We start from the raw sequence: 23,980 nt of genomic DNA, 5'->3' as shown, positions 1-23,980 counted from the left end.
AGCAACTGCTGGAAAGCCTGTTTCAAATCTCAGTCTTTTGATTGCCCGAATGCCATATGTAGATCTCTAAATGATCTAGTTACAACTGAGCTCAGCCACGGGAGCCAGCATGGCTATGAGCACAAAACAAATCAAAGAGTTGGTCTTCAGTAGTAACTCTACATGCTTTCAGAGTAGAGAGGATACACTTGTCCTACAGAGTGCTTCTCCTACTCCCAAATCCCTCTGTATTTTTACCGAAAAAGTCAACGATTTCAGTGTAGCTCTAATAGATGAGCAGAAATTTAAGACTGGTTCTCACCTTCATGTCTAGTATCTTCTGGAAAGTGTCTGTGCTGCAGTCAGCAAGGAGTTTGATGTAATTGTCAACAAACACAACTGGGGGCTCATGCGGAGCCATAACCACCTGCCAAGGGAGAGGAAAAAAGAGAGATCAGACAAATTCTATGCATTAAGTCAACGCACAGTCAATTCAGGCACAGGAGTGACAGCTGGACCGGCTTCTCCTAAAATAAGATGCCTAAGGAACAGCAAAGAGGCTGTACGTGCTAATAGTAACCAGAAGGTAAAGGCGAGTGAAGAGAAGAGAAGTAAGGAGCAGGGGGGCTCTTTCTGCACTGCCAGCCGTGCTCGGATCCGAGCGGCTGCACGGCCGCGTATCGCGTTTCAAGGAGCAGCAGGACTTCGTCTCTGCGCTTGTGGGCTGGCAGGCGCTGGTGTATTGTCAAAGCTCAAGAGTATCGTGTTGCATGGGGAAGACTTGCCGAGGAGCTGCCCGGGGGAGAGCGGCAGCGCTGGTGAGGGGGCCGGGAGAAACCCCCCTGCCCGCCGCAGATCAGGCAGCAGGGCCCGGAGGCACTCCAGACCCACACGTAGCTGCGTGCTCCTCGCGCTCCCTCCTCTCCAGAAGGGGAGCAGACGCAGCAACCTACAGGGTAACCTGACAACGCTCTTTCTGCGAGCGCTCTCTGCCCAGAGCAACGTGGGTCAGAGCAATCCTCTTTGCAACCTCGCTTCTGATATTTAACTTGACGGATGTGAGCTGCCCTCACGTAGCCAGATCTGGGCACTCGGTAACTCTGTGCTTTGGGATCAGCTCTGCTTGTACGCTCCTCCAGGGGGACCAGGATGCAGGCTGCTGTTCAGCATGCTAATCCCCCGCTCTGACTTCCACCCCAGAGCTCGAACCTTCTTAGTCTCAATGAAGATCAAGTCAGGAAAAAAACCTAAAATGGAGACTTCAAGCTGGAAAGAGGATTATTTGTTTCTGTATTTCCCTTTTATGAGCAATGAGCTCCGTTAAGAACACATCTTTTGCTAATGCTGGACAGCAAAATCATCTTTCTGGGGAAGCTTGTGCACACACACACGGGAGAAAACAGCACAGGACCAGACTCTTCCCTGGTTTTCATAACATTTCCATATGTTTCCACTGACCCACTTCACCCCACTCTGTATTCTATCACTGAGATATTTCTTTCTTTCCCTGCACTTTAGACCAATGAAACATCATAGCCATGTATACACTTATAAATCCTTAATTTACAGCCCTTGTAAAAATCTTACGCCAAGTTGAAAAGCTGGAACTTTGGACACCATAGCCAGAGCAGAAAGGAAACAGCTCTGCAAGATGTGCGCACCCTGACTCCCTCCTCCCTGCTTGCATCTGCGCTTTGTACGGCTTAGATGAATGAATTTGTTTGTGGCATCTATAGGCTTAACGATACTCCAACCGAACTGGCTGCACTGGCATAAACCAGGGTGTGATAATGTATGGCGGTATTGTTGTGTGCAGAGGCGTCACTTCCGAACCATTCTGCTGCTGCGTAGGAGAGCTCTGAAAACACTGAAGAGGTGTGTTAGCCCATACTTCTGATCGGGTACTGCCTGTGAAATGGTTCTTAGGAAAAAGACTCTTTAATGTAGAATGTGGAAACAGCAAACAGATAGAGGAATCTGAGCACTGATAAAAAGAAACAACCCACAAGGCAAACAGAACAGCCCCAAATGAACACTCAGCTCGGGGTTCCTGCAAGCAAATCTTCCCCCAGAAACACTGGTAGCAGGCACTTCGGAGAGGCCTTCCTCTCTCCCACACCCAAGAGATGGGTGCTGACACCAGCCCCAAATGCCGGCGCGTGGGTTACCTAACGCTTAGGGTGATCAGATTCAGTCGCTGTGATTAGCGAATCCACACCAGCCAGCCATTTAGCCTGGTCACTAGCCAAGTACAGGAGCATTATTTTGTAATACATCTCTGCGGGCCTCTGTGGCCCTGAACACAACAGCAGTATCCCTGCTTAATTGCTAGTTATACTGACACTGAGCTCTCACCTGGGGCCAGCAGAAGTGCTTTATACATCAGCACAGCAAGCACGCGATGTCTGAAAAAGCAGTCACATTGCTAATGCAAAGTCTATGAACCCAGCAGTACTTCCACAGCTTTCACTCACTGCCTGAGGAGCGGGGCTTGGCAGCAGTGATTTCCTATATTGTCCTCATGCCATTCCTCATGAAGCCAGTGTGATGTTAAGGGTAGACAACAAGTTAACTCTACTGCTGTTCTGTTTCATATATAAGCTCCAGGGAAAGATGTGTTTCTGTATGCAACAGGCACCAATCCCTACTCCTCTTAGTAGGAGCAGGATATTCTTAAAGTCATTTCTAAAACAGTTTAGACTTGCTCTAACATCATCTACCAGCACCTCAGTACTTTTATTCCAAAAGCATGGAATTTCATAACTAATTTCTGAATTCTGAATGCACACTCAACCCTGACATTACCTTGGGCATGGCAGCAAACCCATGTTGCACACTGAGCAAGTACAGGGCAGTGTGGACTCGGCATCTCCCTCCTTGCCCGTGCTGCGGTTTACGTGAGGCTCACCATTAGCTTGCCATCATGACTGACGCCAGGTCCCACTAACACCCTCACAGAAACATTAGTGAGCAGATGATAATCCCATCAGCTAGCAGGGCACAATCTGTAAAGTTCCCATGGCTTCTCTTGGGATCAAACCTAACAACTTCTTCCCGAACGCCAACAGCGGGGAGGGGGAGGCAGGGGAGATTGCTTTGCTTGTTACTTTTTATGAAGACAACACATTGCTTTCGGGTCATTTTCCAGGCACCAGGTCTGGAAAATGAAAAAGGGCTCTGGTGAATACAGTAACCCAGACATGTTTGCACTGGCTGTTACACTAGACAGTAAACAGGTGACTCAAGCACAGCTTGGCTCCCCTGCCTGACCAAGACTGCACAAAGGCTTGGAGTAACCTGGACTGGAGGGCTAGCCCTGAAGCAGACACTTAGGGATGTTAGCAGTGATTTCCACAAGCTCCCAAGAGCATTTGGTGCCCCAGCTCTGCTAGCAAGCAGGACGTGAACACTCCGTTATCTTGAAAAGCGGGGATGAAAACTCAAACGTGATGTTAAAGGAGAGCTGCAGTAAAACCAAGGCAAATAAGCCAATTCTGTAGAACAGCTGGCAGCACGCTCGTACAAGCACGCATACATTAACGTGACATCTGCAACGCCGTGTTCAGAGGAAGGGCCCCCTGGAATTCACTTACTCCCCTTCCCTGTCTGGCTGGCAGCTTATCAAAAGTCTTGAGTTACCTTCAGGATCATTTCAGCCCGAGTCATGCCTTTCACCACTATCTTGGTGTAGCTGGCAGGAGCCTTCCTCACCACTTGGGATCCAATGGAAGGCAGATCCAGGAGAACCATCTTCAGAGAGTGAGTGTCCAGCAGCAGCTGCAAGAGTTAATCACACCCAGTTATTCAGGTCCCTTTTACCAAGCTCCATTAGCTGCTAGAATCCAATATACTTAGAAGTTAAATACTTTACACACTGAAAAAGTCTTAGTAATTGGACTGTAGGAACAGGAGGAATTAACCCATGTAATGGCAGTTCAAGAAGATAAGATCACCCGTGGATATATATCAGCACCATTTGTAACAGAATATTGTTCTATTGACATAAAGTAACTTACGCCAGCTAAAAACATCTGGCTCATAAGGCAAGGATTTCCCAGTCCTCTTTCCTTAGCAGCATTAAGTGAAACAACCTTGATTACCTGTAACTATCGTTAATTAGATAGATAGCGAGGTCAAACCAAATAGCACCATGCTCTCTTTTGCACTAGCCAGCAATTACAGCAGGTCTTCTACAGTTACTCAGCCACTTGCTGATTTCTTTTCTTCAAAAATAAAACTGCAGCACAATACCTACATTGAGAACTACTTAATATCCTGGTGCTTACTGACACACTAAAACTCACTGCCTGCTGTATGTTAGTTTTTACTACATCAGCAGCTACACCAGACACAAGTAACAGCCGCTAAAAGCGGCTAAGATGGGCATCACAGCTCAGCCACCATCTGATGACAAAGTGATGTGAGTTAGGTTTTCTTAGAGTGAAATTACCCCAAATACCGCAACCTTCTGACTGCACAAAGTAGATTGAAAGAGGTGAGACAAGACCTGTGATGGACGGAAATCTGAATATAAATTGGATGAAGAGGAGCAAAATTTACTTATATAGCACTGAGTGTGAAAACCTGCCAGACTCTCTTCATACACAGCGCATTTCCTGCAAAAGGCTCTCTGAGAAACAGAGACAAGTTTGTTCTCCTTGCACGATGCACAACATTACCGGCTCTGCAGAAACCCCCCCCACAGCAGCCAGACTGCTGTTACACTGCGGTAACAGCTTTCTGCACACACGGGAATTCAGTTAAAATACACAGGACCTGCGTGACCACGCCAAGGAGGAGGGCTGGTGGGTCACGCTAGTTCAAATCTGGCCCCTGTTATCTGTGGCAGCGTATCATTTCTCTGTGGCGCTTGTTTCACGGTTTGCATGAGACGGACGGATGCTATCAATCTAGTCCTGGGGAGCCCACAAAGCACATCCCAAACAAGCAGGTCTGTGCCCAGCAGAACTGCTGGAGCCTGGTGTCATCTCACGCTGTCCACTTGAACTGGATTATTGCATGTCTTGGAGGGATCCCATGCACTGAAGATTCTTCCATGGTCGGGGAATTCATGTCTTTCCCATGTAAATTCTCTGATGTCTAATATGAGTTTTGCTCACTTGGCAGCCTTTCCCACAGTCACAACACTTGGGGGCTCTGTCCCCTCACCCTATTTCCAGGGAACTGTAGCAAGTGCACGTCCCTGGGATTGCTAGCTTACTGCAAAAGTTCACTGAAATGGCCAATCGTAATAAGTTAGAGACAAACACACAGAACGTAAGGTCACGTAGATCTTGTTCCTCAATAAACCAAACAGTAGAAACCTCCAGAAACACTGTGCTAGTGTCCACCTTTCAAACACGATTATTACCAAATAGACAGGAGTGCTAGAGACCAGGAAGGCAGAGAAAGCACATGCCACAGCAACACTTTCATCAGGGCAGAGAAAGTGGAATTGAAAGATGCAGACAGTGGGGTTTCCCAAAGCTCCTGAGGCAGTCCACAGGACCCAAATGCCATTGAGAGTGGAGTCACGGATGGAGTCACGCATCTAGACGCCTACAGCGGCAGACACTGGTAGAGACCACCTGGAATTCTTCCACTTCCACTTGCAGGAAACTAGGCACTAAAAGATTAATCCAGAAATACTCCCACGCGCAGCTTATGAAGCATTTCTCAACATCCTATTGAACAAGTAAAGACTTGCAGTGAAAGAAGGATTCAGCTGTCACTGCTAGAAGACAAGGAATAAGAAGGGCACTACCAAATCCTTTGGTGCCTAAACTGCTAGCTGAAATTCCCAGAGGATCCTAGGATGTGGTGCTTCCCGACAGGTCTGAAGGCACATGAAGACTTTTGTAAATCTGATCCCATGAAAGTAAGTCCCACTTACAGTGAGATGCATTCACTGTGGATCAGTCTAATAAAAATCTCCCCAGTTTGCTCTAGAGAACCAAAATGGAGATATCATTCCAATATAGTAACGTTAAAATCATAAAAACTAACATTAATTAGGAATGATATTAATATATTAAATATTTACTAATATTAAAAACACAATCCCACTGATGGCAACAGGCTAATCACTTCAGATATTTATTTAAAAAAAGAGTCCAAAAGAGTCCATTTAACCACTTCCAGTTTCCTGCTCATCACACAAGATGAGCAGGAACTGTATTTCACTCGCTCGCTTTCTACAAGGAAACAGGAATGTTTTCTTGTGAAGCTCCCATTTCATTTGCAGAGACATACCGCTCAGATGATTACCCATCTTCTCATGCCTAAAACCCAAGTGGCTTTTAAGGCACTGATCCAAAGTTCACGGCTCTCCCATTAGGGACAAGTCTTTTCTTTTTAGCTTTCTGAAATCAGCCCACAGCAGAGCAGCAGCTGTATGTGCAGCAGACAGCTGAAAGCCTGCCTCATCCAAACCTCATCCTCAGCGAGCAGAGCAGTCCCAGCCCGCAGGCAGGTGTAGGAGACTGGGGGGGGGGCAGTCAGAGTCCAGCAGCTGCACCATGCTCTAAAGGTAATAAATACTCCGCACTGCCCACCCACGTGCGACTTGGGGGACAGGAGCTCCTGTCGAGGGTTGCTGTTTGAACCAAAAAGCGCCCATTTAGTTCCAGTAGCAATAACTTTCTTCCTTCCCTGAGATCATGTCTCCCTGCCTGCGGCTTCCACAGCTCTCTGGAAGGGAAAGGGTGAGGCGGGCGCTCGGACAAAGCCGAGGCGGGAGCAACTGTGGGCCGACTGCGCCTCAGCTCTTCTGAGCAGAGGAGCAACAGGCTTGAGTTTAACGAACCCCCAGGAGGCACAGCAGATTACCTGCTTCGAGAAAAGATGGCACAGGAAAACAACAGTCTTTCTGAGAAGGACATGAGAGCTTCCTGCAGCAGCTCCTGCCACGAGCAACTTTCTTTTCCTTTCCATGAACATATGGAAGATTGAATCTCAGCAGGACACCTCAGACGGGTGCTTAAGAGGTTTATTATTACTGCACCACAGACTGGCAAAGCGAGAGCTTACCTGCTTGGGAAGGTGCCCAGCACCTCTCTTCCAGGTTCAGCTGCGGCAGGATCGCTGAAAACCTGCTTCAACCCATCCCTCCACCAGAACACCGCTCTCTTCCATGGGAAAACACTTTTATATCCCTGTGGACTAATGCTGCACGAGTGTAATTTTTTCAGATAACCAGCAGGCACTCAGCTGTACCAGAATGCAGAACATGTAAAACAGCTCTCTGCCACTTTTCATCATCAACTGCCTTGACTTCTAGAGCACAGACGTGGTGAAATGTTACAGCTACTGCAATTACTTTCTCTTACCTGTTCTGCTCCCACCATGCTAATAGGTTTGCACTTGAATAGGTGGTTGATGAACTTGGGAATGAAGGAGCTGCAGAGAGGAAACATAACATGACACAATTAAATGTCAGTATTTGGAGTCATAGTCTTCTGTGGTAACAAAGCACGCAAAAACAAAACAGCACGGCTTTCCACAAAGACACGGTAAATGCATAGCTCTCAAACTGACTCTAGGCACGTTAAGAATACTAAATAACAAAAAATTACGTGCAATTCTTTTGCTTTAATCCATGCTGATCTCAAAGTTCATTGAGAGGTGGCACACACACTCTATGTTACTGCATTGCTATAAAACGCATACGAAGTATCACAGTGCAAGTTCAAGAATAAGTAAACTATTGTACATAATAAAAAAGCAACACATTAGGATTATAGCTATTCACAGAGTGGAAGTATCTTGATCGTATCCAGAACCTACACTTTACTGCATACTAGTAATTCCATAATGTGCATATTACAGACTGAACTTGAGGTCCAGCCAAGACTGGAGGTCTGCTGGGTCCTGGACATTCACACACAAAGGCACTCTTCCAGAAAGTTTCTGGCCAACACAATCAAGACAAGAAAAAGTTCTGTGAAAAGGAAAACGCTATCACGCCTATTTTACTAATGCAGGTTTAAGACTCTGAGAAACGACTAAGTTACATATACTCAAAAGGTGAGAATTTGGCAAATATGGAAGTTAAACCCCATATTCCGAGTTCCCATTTGGTGTTTGAACACAAACCAGCTCCAGTCAACACGTTCCAGAACATCAACTTTGGTTTTAGGTTTTTGCTTCTAGATTTTAAGCTTTGTGGCTGTTTTATTCTTCACTGAAAAAGCAGAGGCTCCCTTTTAGGGCTGGATGAGCACTTGCCAGACAAGCTCCTGCCCTACCTATCATATCAAGCTGCAACACTAGGAAAATTCAGCAGCTAAACATACAGAGGATGACCAGCATAAGTAATACAAACTCCTCTGGAACGGAAGAGTCATCTGTCAGGACCACATCACTAATACTCTCAACTTTCCTTTTCTTGGCTTATTTTTAATTTACTTGGCTTCTTTCACACGGCCTTCTTGGGCTGAATGTCCACAAGGCTCATGCTTCCAGGTCCTTGTCCGTGACGTGGTGGCTCTGCCCTAAGTTACTGTACGTTGGTCTGTCTTCTTTCCTTTTGCATAAAGTGCCATTTATAGTGAAGATTCAAATTCAGTGTGGTTTTCCCCTTGCATCTGTCAAGCTGTTAGTTTTCTTCTCACGAAGCAAGGAGTGTGGACAACATCTTGTTTGTCCTGCCACCTGTTTTCTGAGTCAGGACATTTATTTTTTGCCCTTTCTCATAGCAGAATGACAAAAGCCTAACTCGGGCACGGAGCGTGCCAAGCTGCTGATCAAAAGAAATGGTTCAAGGAATGGTCTTCCCAAGCGAAGACTCCTTCCCTTGCCCTTCTCTCAGACACAGAGCCATGACCTCTCTCAGTGAGTAATCTTTTCCTGGAGAGGTGTCAAGAAAGAGAACAATTTCAAACCAGCTGAGATCCAGCTACGGGGACGTCCCCAATAGCTTTCAATTTGGCCACCAGAGAAACATCCTTGACAACAGAGTGTATATATATATAAGAGGAGGAGAACAAACTCCTACTGCACTAAAGCGTTACAGCAGAGACACAACTTTTCCCTCTTAGAAGTCCATTTTTCAGGTGTATAAATAAATCCCAGAGGGCAATTTCAGAGTGCCAAGAACAGCCGGAGTTCACGCAGTGCTATAAAACGAACAATCAGTAGCAGCTCTGGATGCAGCGGCGTGCTACAAATGGAAGAGTGCTAGAGATTAATTGCACCTTTGATCTGACATGTAGGTCCAACCCTCCCTTCCTCTTTAAGGTCAGGCCTGGAGCTCATGCTTCATGTTGTGTATGAGAAACAGGGAGAGCCTTTCTTTCTGCAGGGTGGCAGACCTGCAGCCAAAGGATTCCCCCCTCCCTCCCCCTCCTGCCCTTTTTTCCCCTCTGCTTTTTTCTTTTTGCTCTATAACCGCATGGGCTCCAATAGGCAGCACTCTGTCTTGCATGAAACAATTTCCAGGCCCCTCAGGACGGCCACCCACAATCAATGCAGCAGGGTAAAGCGACCTTCCATCCTAGCATGCCTGTTACTTCACGCTGTCTTATTGGAAACAGCTTCTCAGCTCCGGCAGGACAGACAAGTCAAACTATAAGATCCAAGCACTGTTCCCTTTTTTTTTTTTTTTTTCCTCCTGCAGTTTAGCACAGGCCATCAACTGCCACAATTAAGTGCAGTTGCACTTAACTGAAAGATTCACCTGAGTTCCTTGCCTAAGCTGGACCCGACATTTGGCTCTACAGCAGAGTACAGCAGGCAATCCTGATGCGAACAAGATGTGCACATTCAACAGGAAATGCTCTGCACATGGTTGTGCTCTGAATGCCTTTACTCCCGGCACATCCACAGAGCTAGACTGGATGCCACAGTCCATTTACAGTTTCAGCTATAAAACTGTATCCAGCAAACCCTCTATGCAAGCAGACAAGTCCCCAGTGTAACAATAAAGCAGTGCAAGATAGATTGGGAACCTAAAGCACAGAAACCACAGCATTTGAAAGGCTCCTGTCCAACAGGAGCGGCTCTGCCAAGCCTGTGTTTTCCTAATCCCCTGCACTGATGATGCATTAAACACAGTGCTTTGCTAAGCAAGGCAGACAGAGCTGCAACCACAGTCTGCCTGTCCGACGGGAGACAAGCTACTACAGAACATGGCTCAAAGCATCATGGCGTTACTGAGTCACTGCAGCAGAGAAGCGTTTTGCTTTGCACCACCCTCCGAGGCAGCGATCGGCTCTCGCAGACTCACCCAGACTTAGCTCAGCCGCTACTTCGAAACCTGCGGGAGTCTCCGCACTGCAATCTTAACTCCCCTCATCAAAAGCATTATGCAAAGGCCAGAGTTGTTGGAAAGACGTCTATAGCAATTACCCACCACATTTTGCTGCTTGTGATTAATGAAAGCTTTTTTTGTGATGGGGAGAGCTGTTTATTTTCTTGTCTCTCAGTTCTAATCCCTTCATCATTTGAGGTCAGGTCACAGACTTCCCAAACACATCCCAGCGTAGGAGCCACAGCCTCCCCGCTGCAGGTTTGGATTTCAAAGGGTAAGCGACTGAGGTGCGGCGAGAGCAGAGCCCTCCGCGCCGCCTGCGAGCGCCTCCCAGAACTTCTGCTGCTACTTGTGATTTCAAGGGAGTGAGGGTTGGTCAACACAAAGAAAAAAATGACAGATTAGAGGACTGATATAATTTCTGACAGCAATTTTTCTTCTTCCAGATTTGGTTCAGATCTGTTGGTTTTAAATTTAGTGACTTCAGATGCTTTCTCCCCTGTGGTCCTGTAACTCAACACTAGCCCTTTGTACAATCCATTAGAGTTAAGAAGCGGCTGGCAGTGCAAAAAGATACAGGCATTAACGCACAGAAAAATGCTATGCCTGTTAGAAGGATTTTCAGTGCTGTGTAGCACACAGAAGGCTAGGTATTTATTAGACGGGCCAGCATATCCTCTAGGAATTCAGTTTCAAAAACGCAAATGTTTGTACTCTTATCCACTGTGCTCGTTCTCCTTAAAACTAAGTCGTACAGCAGGACTTCAAAAACAATCTGGCAAAAACACTATCTTCAGGAGCACTCAAGGAACCAAATTTTCACTTCCATGCTTGATCTGCGGCTTAGTGAATTCAGGACTGTCTTAACTTTAATGCATTTTAGATTAGGCTTGTAGCTGTATTAAGTTTTTAAAGCAGAGCAGTAGTTTTGCAGGTTGCCGTGGTTTTCTACGGAAGGAGATCTGATGCAGGCGCTCAGTTTAGACGTGAACTTCTCTCAAATGTGAGAGCTGGGTATTCTGAGTTTACTTGGTATGTGCTTAGTAATAAAGTTAAAAGGGAGGCAACTAAGCCGCGGTATTAAGAGGGTGCTGTGAACAGCTGAGTAAATGGTTTTTTATTTATCACCATATTAGCAATATAAAATTCAAGCATAACCACATAGGAGGCTTAAGTGCAATAAATTTTCACCGGGACAGCATTTCAAACAGTGATTATGGGCAATGTCATAATATGATTTATCAGTAACTGCTCCTTAATGCAGACTAATGAGTACCAAGAGAAAGAAAGGGGAACAAAACTCTCAGGCCATCCACACTGCTGCAAAAGCTAACGGTTCTCAAGACAGCCTACTACATCCTTTCCTGCTGAAGTACAAACTGAAGCTCCAATCTCAAAACCACGCATTAACTGCCAGGTCATACAGTTTATTTCAGAACAATTAGCTTATTAGAGTTAAACAGGATGTTAAGGTATTTTAAAGAGCAATACATGATGGGTATAGTACTGCTCCCATGCCTCCACCAGGATAACGATGCGCAACGCCAAAAGCAGCGGCTACAACTGGCCAGGCTGCTATCCCCCAGTGGCTTTTTCCTGGGGCACTGGCATACAGAGTCCAACTGGCCTCAAGTGAGCAAGGAAGAGTTCAGAGCATCTTCCCAAGGAACTGAATTTTAGTTTTAGACACACGGCTTCAAAGTTTGGATTTCCAAGAGAAGCTAGAGAGCTGTGCTCTCCGCCCTGAAACCAAAGGCAACAGCAATTTCTGCCTAATCTTACAGTTCCTTTCCTGCTGCCCAACATGAAGTGTCATGCCAGGAAGACGTTTGTAACATACTCCTAAATCTTGAAGTATATTTCTATTCCTTACTGAACTATTTTTGCACAGAAAAGCAGCTTTCAGACTGTGAATTTAGCATTTACTCATCACGCGTGCCCTCCTTCTAGTCCTCTAGTTATTATAAAAGTTATTTTGAGGCAAATGATGTGCCAAAGTTCTCTAAGCTTGGAAGCATCACAGCCTCATATCAGAGAAAGGAAGTAGATTCCCATAACCTGCTGACAAGAGTCATCTGTCAGCTCTTCAGCAGCAGTCCTCCACACTCAGATGTTCAAAGCCTTTTCAATATGCCCAATCCAAAACCTTCTCTACTTGGCAAACAGTGGACAGCGATCATCAAAATATTTTATGAGATGGTTTAGGCATGCAAGAAGGAACCAACCAATAAAAACGTCTGAGAAAATCTGCCTCAGCAGGAAACTTGAGACAAAAAATGGAAGCATCTTTCAACCTCGCCAGCAGCTGCTGCTGTTTGCTGCCCTACCCCACCTCCTTCTGTGCTCTCCTTGGACAGGAGGGTCTTGACCCAGAGATCGAACGCCACTGATGCAGCATGCTAGAAAGCAAATAAATTATCACGTACAAACAGATGAGCGAGAATTAGGGGAGTTCTGTGCCAAACTGGTAACTTACTTTGCAAATTTAATACAGAACTGAGTGAAGTACTTTCTTGTGGAGGCCAGGTTGTCGCGGATGATGGGGACGTTCTGTTTAATGTGAAGAATCACCGAGGTGACGTAAGGACTCTGATCACCAACATGTTCCACATTCTGCCACTGCATCTGCACCAGGGGGAAAAAAACAACAACAAGACTGTTTAACTCATTGGGATTCAAGTAAAACATATGAGAAAACCTGCTCAAACTTCCCGCCAAAGGATCTCTAGGGAATCCTCAAGAAGGTATCTCTGCGGTTCCCTGCTATCAAGGCCACATTTTTCGTCACTTTACTAAGCAAAACCCTTCCCACAACCTTTAAGCTTTTCTCCCCTAAAGGACCACGGGTACCCAGCAAAAGCAGACAAGATACAAAGAAAGAAAACCCAAAAAGGCCCTTTCTGCACCAAAGCACAGAGAGATTGCGACCATGGTGAGCTATACAAATGGGGAACATTAGGATCAAAAAAGCTCTCGGGGCGTTCCAGATTGCCTTAATATTTAACCGTTCCCAGTTTTCTGGGATGACGTGCCCATATAAATCCTGATTACAGGCATTTGAGAAAATAACTGCAAGCTTGCAAAGTCTGGATTCCTGTATGGCAGCCAAGCCATTAATACTGGTGAGACTGATGACAGATGGAAGAGGTAGAAATAACCTTTAAGTCAAAACACGCTATACCAGCATAGCTGACACTGAAAACACTTCTGGTTCAACACCAACACACGCTAGGATGCAAAATTCAGCTCATCCCAAATGCACATGCAAAAAAATATAAAAGACTGAAGAATTACTCAGTCTGTTTTTTTTTTTTTTTTTAATCTAACATCAGCAGAAATGCTACAGAATAACCCCTACTAGCCAGATATGTGACTCCCTTGACTTTTTCTGAGCCTTATTTGAAGTACATAACAAGTACACATCATAAGTCATTTGAAAAAGGGGCAATTGGGCAAGATCTTGATGTCCCTGGAAAACACGCATCTAATCTGTCACTGAGGAACAGGAGCATCCAGAAACATGCTGCTGAGTCCTGCTGCTCTACCGAGATAATGCAGGGGGTGACTCCGCTCTGCAAGGTGCTCCCTGTAACTGCTTAGAGCTGCAGTTCCTCATGCTGGAGATGAACCAGGAGTAAAACGAGTAAGAAAATCAGGACAGAAAATTGGGTACATTCTGAAAAAGCTGAGTTTTCCTTTGAGGAGATGCTTGTCTTCAAAATTGTTTTCTCAAGTTCTGGACTTTGCACATAAAGTTTTTATTCCTGTTTTTAATTTAATTACAGCTACTTTGTCCCCGGCAACCCAGCTGATTCAATCCCATCCAAAAAGAACGCAGCCCAAATGACTTAATGGGCAAGAGGAGCCAAGTTCTCTAAAAAAACCCAGTATCTGACAGAGTCTGCACATGCCCTATCAAAGCCGTTCTCATTAAAAAAAAAAAAAAAGAAAAAGAAAAAGAAAAAGGGAAAAACCCTAAACACCCAAAACGCTCATCTCATTAAGTGGGTATTTAGAAGGGATAATTCACTCAATAGCTGCTCTACACACTTTAATTCTGTCTTGCTTTAATTTGGAAGATTGATCAGAAGACGACAATTACTTTCTACTGCTCTTGGCAATTGTCACATCCCCCCAAATATACCTTGCGCCCGTCTCCCTGACGCACGCTCCCGCATCCCAGCACCGGCTGGTCTTGACTGACAACAATCCTAAACGAACAGATCGTGCCAGCAGACGGGATGGCCAAAAAGCGGGAAGGGGCTGCTGGCTTGAATTATTACAACAACAATAAAACAGTAGCCTTTTCATTTTGTTGGTCTTCATTCCAAAAGCAATACTTTACAAGCAAACTCTTAAAGCATGAGCAGTAAAAATAGTGCTTTGTGTGTATGTGGGTGTGTTTCACCAGAAAAAAAACAGTAGCTGCAATGAAAGAAATAGTACTCATACTGAAAAGTCATCAGAAGAAACATGAGCCCGACTCTTCTGGTAAAGCTTTGTTCCTGTCATTTTAAATTTATTCCTTTCCCCCCCCCCCCCCTATGTTTTTCTTGGGATATCCACATCCTTTACATACACAAGTTGAACGTTAGCCCAAAGACCAGGAGCGCTAAGGCCTCCCGCTCAGATGCCGATGCGGGAAACGCGGCACGTGGGGACAGCAGCCGCTGAGCACCCGCGAGCTGCCGGGGCACGAGGTGACGGAGCTGCCTGCAAGGGCAGGGGACTGGCTTTGCAGACTTGGTGCTACCTTCAGAGCTGTTTTTCACAGCAAAGAGACACGATCCTCAAGAGTTCAGGGCGCTTGCTTAAAAAGGGAGGAGAAGAGAGAGGGCCCCCAGCAAAACTGGGTGGTTTGGTGCTCCAGGGCTCGGGGAGCTGCCGCAGGGCTGGCTCCTTCTCCCTTGACCCCGCGCCACGCATGCCGGAAGGGGCAGGAGTGGGGAGGAAGGCCAGAAGGGTGCTGCCGGCAGCAGACATCGCTGCCTTTGAAACCACCTCTGTCGTTTTCCGACACGGGCTTTCGTTTGCGCTCTGTTGAACACTGCACCTTGTGTGAAGCTCAAAACACTCCTGCTGACTTTCAATTAGCAGCTGGCTGCTCCGATGGCTTTGCTCTCAGGGTTTTCCTTCCATGCATTGGAGAGATTAAAGTTCTGTGTTTAAGCGCTTGCTGTTGTCCACTCAATTGCAAGGAAATGGGAAATGGCAGCTGTGCCAAAAGGTTTCAGCAAAACATAAAAAAAACAGCAAGCAAATGACATGAGTCACTAAAATATACCCAGTCCCCACTTACAAGCACAGAGCATTATATATAAAAATTGATGTTTAATTCAGCAAATAAATCAAACTTTACCCAGTGCAATCCATAAACTTAACTGGACCCAAAGTACCCCATGCAGATAAGCAGTTCCTTCATCCCAACAATTAAAAAGAAAGCACAACAGGCTGTTTAAATCCCTGCTATATATCAGTACGACATGTTCACAGTACTTTGCTATCCACAAAAAATAACGTGCACTAGCAAGTGATTCCTCAGTAAAACTTCCATGTGTGGTACCCACAGGAGCACATATGGCAATCCTCCTTCTCCCAGGCTCTAGGTCCCTACCCGCTGTGGACGAATTTTCCATCGATGGCCAGGGTCTGCTCCCTAACACAGTATGTCTCTCACTTTGCAGATGTCATGTAGAGTACAGCTGGTCGGTCATGCATTACATACTATCACTGTTGGCATCCAGATTTCCTCAGAGATGCTCCACCTTACCTTCAACCCTCCAGGTGCACACCCCAATGTCTGCAACTCCTAAGACTGGTGAATTTTCAGTGTGGCCCTGGCTGCCCAGATACTGCTTCATTAGCCCCAGCAGCAGTGCCCAGGAATCAAGGTGGCACGTGCACCACGCTGGTGGCCAGGTCACTAGCAGGAAATTCTCTGTGCGCCAGATCTTTCCGTGATGGCGTTCACAAACTTACCACCAGTGAGCCACCGAGTCCTGCAGAACAGGAGGGAACAGGGCCCCTTGCAGCTACCACTGTTGCAGGCTCTGTCCTGGGGACAAACTACACCCGTTCGTGCCATCAACAGCTCCAGGAGAATTCAGAGCCCTCCCTCTCTGGGAGCCCACATTTATTTCAGGCACAGCTCTGACACTGAAAAGCGTAACCGAAACAAGAAAGCAAACCACAACTATCACCAAGTGACAACAGCAAACCTCTTCACTTAGACCTCGGGGCAACAGGCAGTGAAAGCAACACACTTGCATGCTCATATGCAATTTTTCAAATGCAGAATATCAGAATATGACAACACGGGCTCAGGGCAAATATCTCTCCAATGCCATGTCACAGCTCCCTGTCCTACAGCCAAGTTTAATCATTCTACATCCACATAGTGATATGATTTCCAACACACCCGTAGCACTTTAGCTCCAACCACACAGCTCAGGCCCAGCTCTGCAGCATGTTCTGGGTCTTCCAAACCTGTCTGAGATGCTCCCTTCACGCTTGGGGTTCATGAGAAGTGCCTCAAAAGACCCTTCCAGCATTTTTCAAACAGTTGCCTCATACTGTAAACAGGTGACAGTCCCTTTCTTCCACAAAGCAGCCTCCTCACACTCATCTAGTTTCCCCATAATGTTCCCAAACATTCCTGCTTTTCAGCTTGTCATTACAGCATCATTTTTACCCAAATCAGGCTCTGAGCACCTGGTGGGGCATCCCCTCACTTTAAGTACCCCATCTCTAAAACTGAAGCCCCAGAAAAAAAAGTATCTGAAAATACAAGTTATGTCTCATAGTAGCTAGATAAACTTACTGACAGTTAACTGTTTACTGAGTAAAGATTATCACCCATAAATTTGGCAAAATGGAGCCTTCTCATTATGTACCATTTCTTCCAGAACAGACAAGGTAAAGAATCAGCAAAATTGAGCATCATTCCCAGCTGAAAACAATATGCATGATGCTGCTTCCCATGCTAAATCTCTCAAAGTGGCCTGAAGCCAAAGTGGATTTAGAGGTTTAAGTATTTCTTAATTTACCTCTATATTACTAAACATTTTTGTAAGAAAACAAAAGTCAGATTTCAAACAAAGGACTAGGAGTGTGCAGTCTCAGAGAACACCAGAGTGAAGTAAATGAAAAGAAGCTAAACAAAGGGAGAGCCCTAACGGAGTAGTGGCTTTGAGACAGACGTGCGTTCACATTGTAGGAAAACTGGAATGGATTAGCCATACAGTCTTTACCCCTTGGATATAGACTGAAATTTTACACTTTCAAATTCAACTGTGCATTTAAATAATTATATGCATTTCTTATTCAACTAGCAGAGTAATAAATAAGCCCTGAAGGAAAGGAAGGAGGAGGGCAAGGCAGAAGTAACTCTTGCACCAAGCCCAGGTCTAGTTAAAAATCACATAAAAGCAACTCTGTCTGATGCAAATCGTGGAATATGTGCAGAAATGACAAGTATTTATTTAGCTAATTTCATAGCACTTCACTTGTTTATATCTCATCAGTCCCATCACATGGGCTGCATTTTACTGGTGTTCCAAAGACAAAAATAAATGGTCTGCCAGCTGCCGCTTTCTGAAGGCTGTGGTTTACTTGGGTATAAACAGTTCGAGCTAAGTGATTCAAATGTTACTATGCTAGGCAGGTTCAGGAGGAGAGCTAAGGAACTGTCACAGCACACAAGCGACACCTGAAGTCTGAGCCCTTCCTAATGGTGTTATTTCACTGGAGGGGGAAAAAAAAAGCATCTTTCAATTTGGGACACGTACAAGCTCGATTACTAGCTGCATTCCACTTCACATACTAGCTGGGGGTGGTGGCTAGTTACAGCTGGAATACATCATAAAGCAGAAAGCTATTAAAATTCATGGCAGCTAGATAGTATGTTGATCCTACAAAAATGGAGATCTATGTTTAATATTTCTAATTAAAAAAAATACTTCAATCCACTTTTGCTGTCTTCACCTCTGTCTAAAGCAGTCTGGGTTTTCACAATGCTTTGGCAAGAAAACACAGCTCTGCGTTTCAAATGTATAAAAGCTAGCAGCATAACTGCAACAGAATCCTTAAGCACTAATCACATGGGCCTCTCTAGGAACAGCTCCATATACCCTCGAGAGGATCACAGAAGCAACAGGGCTCGATCCCAACTCTGTATTACCTTCAGTATCTCCATTTAAAAGCCAGAGGCAACTAGGCTAGTAAAACTCCTCACCAAAGAATATGAAGAGGATAGCAAATGAGAAGATGTATTTGAAATTTTATGCTAATGAAAATCTTCCAATCCTAAAGAGTCCCTAGGTAAGAGCGGAAAGAGAAAATTGAGATGGATACTCACAGAAAGCATTATATTGTCTGTGTGTTTCAGCGTGCTGCAAACAAATGGAAGCTCTAACCCGAATTATAGGCATTTGGATTGAAGGATGTATTTATAACTACAGCAATCGCTGCTCTAAGCGGCAAGAAGCAGCAATCAATATATAGCTAAGTCTCAGGACAGCGTAAGGGATACGTTAAGAGTGAAATCATGCAATTAAAGCAGACAAGAACTACATGATGCATCTTAAAGCGAGCTATTCCCCAAACAAATCTGATCCCTACCTTGCTCATAGCAGTCAGGGCAGGGTCACAGGCCGCGTCCAGGTCCTGCACTAACAGCTGTATGCTGTTGGAGATCACACTGCAAAAAATCAAGCACAAGTCGGACAATACTCAGCAACAAAGTGCAGGAGCTGGTTTATTTGCCTGTGGAAGGAAGAAAATCATCTACTAGATTACACTAGCACTGTGCCGTGAATATACATGTGGATTAAAACTTGTACTTAGAAGAACCCAAGAAATTCTGCATGCTGTTCTTCAGGGAGCTATGCAGTGTGGATTAACACAGAGGGCATTTCTATAGTTGACCTTTCTCTGCTTTAACATACAGAAGGGGCTGGGGAGCAAACACGTCAGACTGGGTAACCCACCCTGCATCGGGAAGAAAAGAACCTCCGAGTACTAAGCCAAGCTGGGATTCTGCTTCAATTTTAATTCAGTCTGCACAAAAATAAAATTTAATCGTCTCTCCACCCATTCACAGTCAATGTTCTACGACTCACAGAAACTTGCAAAGGGGGTTTTAAAAGCACATCTGTATGAGTTCTGAATGTCTCACATTTGAGAAGATCAAGGCAGATGTCTTATTTATACTATGTCTAGGATTGCAGCCATCCATTGTTTTCGTTTCTTGGAGACATATACCAGACTGAAGGACACATTAGTCAAAGACTTTTTTTTTTTTTTTTTTTTTTAATATAACAGCACAATATTGCTGAGAGATATATTTGATCCTGCTATATAAGATCTGGAACACAATGATGGGCCTACAGGTGCAACTGATCCTAAAACAACAGTTGAGAAACACTGTCTTCAGCAGCTCAGATCACCCTTGTGGGCACGTAACCCAGTACTAGCATTAGAGACAATTTCTGCTAGGAAACAATAACCAAATGAGTGTTGCACAATGCAAGTACAGTTTTTAAAGTCAGCATAAACTTTAAATCTGTCACAGATGTCTGTTTACAACTTTGGGATCATGCGTGCAAGAATTGCATTTCAATTTTGTTCTTTCTAATGATGCTAGCACAGATGAGAATTGTGGCACCTATATAAAATCTGACCAGTGGTTCCTTGAAACCATCTTTCCTCCCCCTCCTCTTCTTCATGAAGTTCTGACTACTTCTCTGGAGTTCACTTTTAAAAGTATTTCCTTTAAATATTTTTAAGCATCCACCTCCTCAGTGAGGCATGGAATTACCCACTTACAACTTTGCTGCTGGGAAGCCTGGGCGTTCTTCATCACTACAACAAACAGAGGTCATCTATTCCTTTTCTTAGAGCTTTAGCACATAAAGACTGGAACAGGACACTAAATAAAAGACCAGTTCTTTAGAGCAATTACTTTGCTTGTTACAAAGACAAAACTTGTCCAAAATGTTGGACAAGTTGGAAAAATTAATAATGGAGGAGAAGTGATCACTGGCTTCAAGTTACACGATCTGAAACTTGCACTGAGACACAAACACCTGCGAACACTTGTGCCAGTGCCTCTGCTGGGCATCAGGGAATTTACTTCCTTGGCAGATTCCCCAGCTCAACCAGTGCCAAGGGAGCCAGACTGAAATAACTGGTCTTTTGGGCCCAGCTGGCTCCTACAGGGCATCTGCTGTCAGTGAGTTGTAGGAAAGAGTTGTGATTTAGCACCAAAATGAAATACAACCCATTTAATGGAAAGCAACTGACTTCATGACTAGTTTCCACATGTCAGAACTCTGTCTAAGGCTGGGTCACCAAGCACAGGCAAGCAGGGAGAAAAATCTATTTGTCTACGCTTCAGAATAAACACACCTACTTTATAGGGGTAACAGTGTGGCAAGAGGTGTGTTGTAAATGTAAAGCATCATGATGTGCCAAGAAAGTTTGGCTTCTGGTCATGCTAGGAGCCATTTAAAACTTTTGCCCCAGGCAGCATTTAATGATGCATTAGCAGCAGTTAATGAATCCCCATACAACTCCTGATAGACATACAAAATTTTACAGATAGGGAAGTTGGGGCAATAAACAAGCAGAACGGGTTCTAACAGAGAACCTAGAAAGTTTTGTACTTTAGGCCTTCAGGGGATCCCTTAAGTCATGGATTTCTGGATTCATATATTAATTCTCCTTCTGCTGAACTTCAAGAAGAGCCCACTATCTTTCCCACATTCTTCTAAATAAAATGGTTCGCTACCCTGGCGGTAGAAACCTCTCCAGTCAATTGCTTTATATGCATTGCTGTTAGTTCTGTAATCTCCTTTTTGTGAGGGAAGAAAGGCTTTCCAGCGTGTGCAAGCAGCAACATTTTATCACTATTTTTATGATTGTGCCTAACAAGACATCAAATCCCAGAAGAAACAACTTGTTTGATGTTCAATGAGCAAACGCCAAAGAGAGGTTTATAGCTACGACTTACACTGACAGAAGACTGGACAAAATGTTATTCTGGAACAGACTGAAAGTCAATTAAAAAGTCTTTGTTACAAGATACATCAGGCTTGAAGGTTTAACTTTAAAGCTACCCAAAACTGCAAACGTGAACTATACGTTAAAACAATTTCCAAAACACGTCATATTAGCTGCCTGCAACAAAGCACCTGGAGAGGCAGCCACCAAGGAACCTGAGCAGCAACACAAGTTGTCTCGCTTTTCATGGACAGGTCACAAGAAAAAGCAAAAATTTCCCTCGACTTGTCCACATGAGGAAAATCCTACCACATGGCAAATTTTATTCCTACTCCCCAGTTACCTTGCTTTTTTTGGCTTGGTGGATCCAGCAACCCTAGCTTTCAATCAGGGATTCGCTCTTCTTAAAAAGGTCTGAAATACCTAAAGGGAAGGGAGCCTGTGCAGACTGGAGTGGAGCCTGAGCCCATGTGAAAAACCTGAATGGAAATTCAGTGGTATCCTGCCCAGCGGAGCGAGAGAAGAGGAATCACAGGAAGGAAGTCTTCCGAAAAAGCCTTACCGTTATCTGTGCTGAATTTTAGTTTTAGGGAGAATGAGAGCTGGTGATTTGAATTACTTTCCCAGCTTCACCACGGGCTTTTTTTTTTTGGCCTGACGTGAGGCAAAATAACTAATTATTTTTTGCTTCCATTTCCTTCTCTCAAAAAATATTTAATCTGTTTGTCAGCAGTAGAGAGGGGAAGATGTTAGAGGGGAGTATTTTTAGCATGGTTACATGAAAAGTTATTTTAATGAATGATAATCTTCTCTCAATTATAATCCCCAAATATAAGACTGGGTCAATCTTTTATGTCATCTGAAATGGGGTTTGATCACACTGACAAGGCTGCTGATTAACAGTGGGAAGTTAAAGCAGGAAGGAATGCACTGAAATAGCTTCCTTTCTTGAAATGTAACAGCCACCTCATGGAGCTGCCAAGATGCAAATGATGTTTCAAATGGAAACTCACTATTTCCTTTCCTCTTTCCAGTGCTCTTGTTCCTTTGGCTAGGACGATGGGGAGCAACTACATCTGAAGTCTGTACTACTGCTGCTCTTGGACTAGCCAAGGAATGACTGTTCCTTCACCAGGAAAATGCCTATACCTAGGCTGCATATCCTGACACTTGCTGGCTAGATCCTACAACGCTAGGATCTTGTGCTTGTACTACTCCAGCGTTATCTGGCTGACAAACTAGGATGTTCGGCATATTGCGGTTGGACATACATGCTGAAAGTGTCCATCTCTCCTGTCAGGTTGATTCTTTCCATTAGACTTGCATCCACTTTTTCTTTGAGTTTCTCTTCCAACTGTTAGGAAAGAAAACAAGCAATAGAAAGATCAGATTTCTCACCTGAAATGACCATGCTTGAAAACTTATGTCCTGGAAAAATCAGTTTCAAAACCGTACCCAGACCATATCCAAAACTCAGTCAAGTGAACAATGGAAATAGAAATCTCTCTCTGTGGAAATACTGGTCTCCCAGGATGGCCAATGATGGTGTCCTCAAAGAATTTAATCTCCAAGGTTATATGGGTAATTGGAGTATAACATCAGTACTACCTTAACCCTGGCATCATTCCCACTAACAAATATGTTTTCCAACATGCTGTCTGTGCCCAAAGCGCAGAGAAGGAAGATCACCAGTTCTAGTGACGGAGAGGCCTGGCTCTGGCCAAATGTCTCAGCTGACCTACTGATCTACAGCGTTCTGAAAGTACCTCAATATAAGAAGCACTGCGGCTGCAAAGCCAGCCTATCAGCATAAATATCTTGTCTCCTCATTCTGCCTTGCCCCAATACTTGATGTGAGCATTTTCCTGATGAATCAGTCTTTTTCTTGTTCTTATAAAAAGCAGATCATAAACCACAAGCAGAGCTTTTCTTTTTTTTCCTTGTCATTCCATTAAGAGAAATTATGTAACAAGTATAAAAGAGATGCCATGCAAAACTGAGGATGCAAAGCAGGATTATAATCATACGACTTTTCCCAGGGAGAAACAGCAAAATCAGTACTTTCCTCCCTTTGAAAAATAGACTTAATTATGTAGAGTGCCATAATCAGCAGGACACTATGCAGAGCAGACTCTACCACATACGTTTTAGTCTTTCTGACTCCTCTCCTCTCCACAGCAGCCTACCCTTGAAGAAGGAGCAGCACTCCATCTCGAGAGAACAGGGGCAGCTGCCGGTGCCATCTCAGAGGGGCTGTAGAGGAAAGCTCACCTGCTGGGTGGTTGCCAAGCAGTACTCTGCAGTGCTAAGGATGCTGCAAATGAGACAGAGTTCTTCTAAAGTAAACTTCGCCACTTCAGAGCCTTCCTTTTCTTTCAGCAGGCTAGTGATGGTGAGCCCACCACTGCTGCTAGTTGTTCTGGAAAAAAAAGACCAATCCTGTAAGGCTCGCAGGTATACACAGACACACATATTGCAAAATCACTACTGGATTTCAGTGCCAAAAAAGACCATTAAGACCACAAAGTCCAACGTCCTCTGTAACACAGGCCAGAGAACGTCTTGCAATCATTTTTGCATCAAACTCATAACTATTATGGATAGAAAATATCTTTTAAGATGACAAACAGAACTTGAGGTCAAGTGTTCAGGCAAGGGACAATTCAACCTTTTCCATCAGATCAGAACTAAGCTTAATATAGCTTTCTCAGCTAACTTCACCTTGACTGTCAGTTACTCAAAATCTAATGA

General features: G+C 44.6%; 1 protein-coding gene across 2 annotated transcripts in view; it reads right to left on the bottom strand.

The window, feature by feature from the left end:
* Positions 1 to 23,980, bottom strand: part of VPS53 (VPS53 subunit of GARP complex) — a 70,423-nt gene that overhangs the window by 3,248 nt on the left and 43,195 nt on the right. For both annotated transcript variants that reach the window (XM_068909412.1, XM_068909413.1), the window contains exons 15-21: positions 23,501 to 23,648; positions 22,501 to 22,583; positions 18,848 to 18,926; positions 12,705 to 12,853; positions 7,308 to 7,377; positions 3,619 to 3,756; positions 302 to 406 (exon numbers count right to left, since the gene is read on the bottom strand). In XM_068909412.1, the coding sequence (XP_068765513.1) occupies positions 302 to 406; positions 3,619 to 3,756; positions 7,308 to 7,377; positions 12,705 to 12,853; positions 18,848 to 18,926; positions 22,501 to 22,583; positions 23,501 to 23,648 (772 nt within the window). The remainder of the gene's footprint in view (positions 1 to 301; positions 407 to 3,618; positions 3,757 to 7,307; positions 7,378 to 12,704; positions 12,854 to 18,847; positions 18,927 to 22,500; positions 22,584 to 23,500; positions 23,649 to 23,980) is intronic.

This window comes from Struthio camelus, chromosome 16 (assembly GCF_040807025.1).
Source record: "Struthio camelus isolate bStrCam1 chromosome 16, bStrCam1.hap1, whole genome shotgun sequence".
Lineage (NCBI taxonomy): Eukaryota > Metazoa > Chordata > Aves > Struthioniformes > Struthionidae > Struthio > Struthio camelus.
Note: the sequence above shows the minus strand (reverse complement) of the source record. Positions and strands in the feature narration are given on the sequence as shown.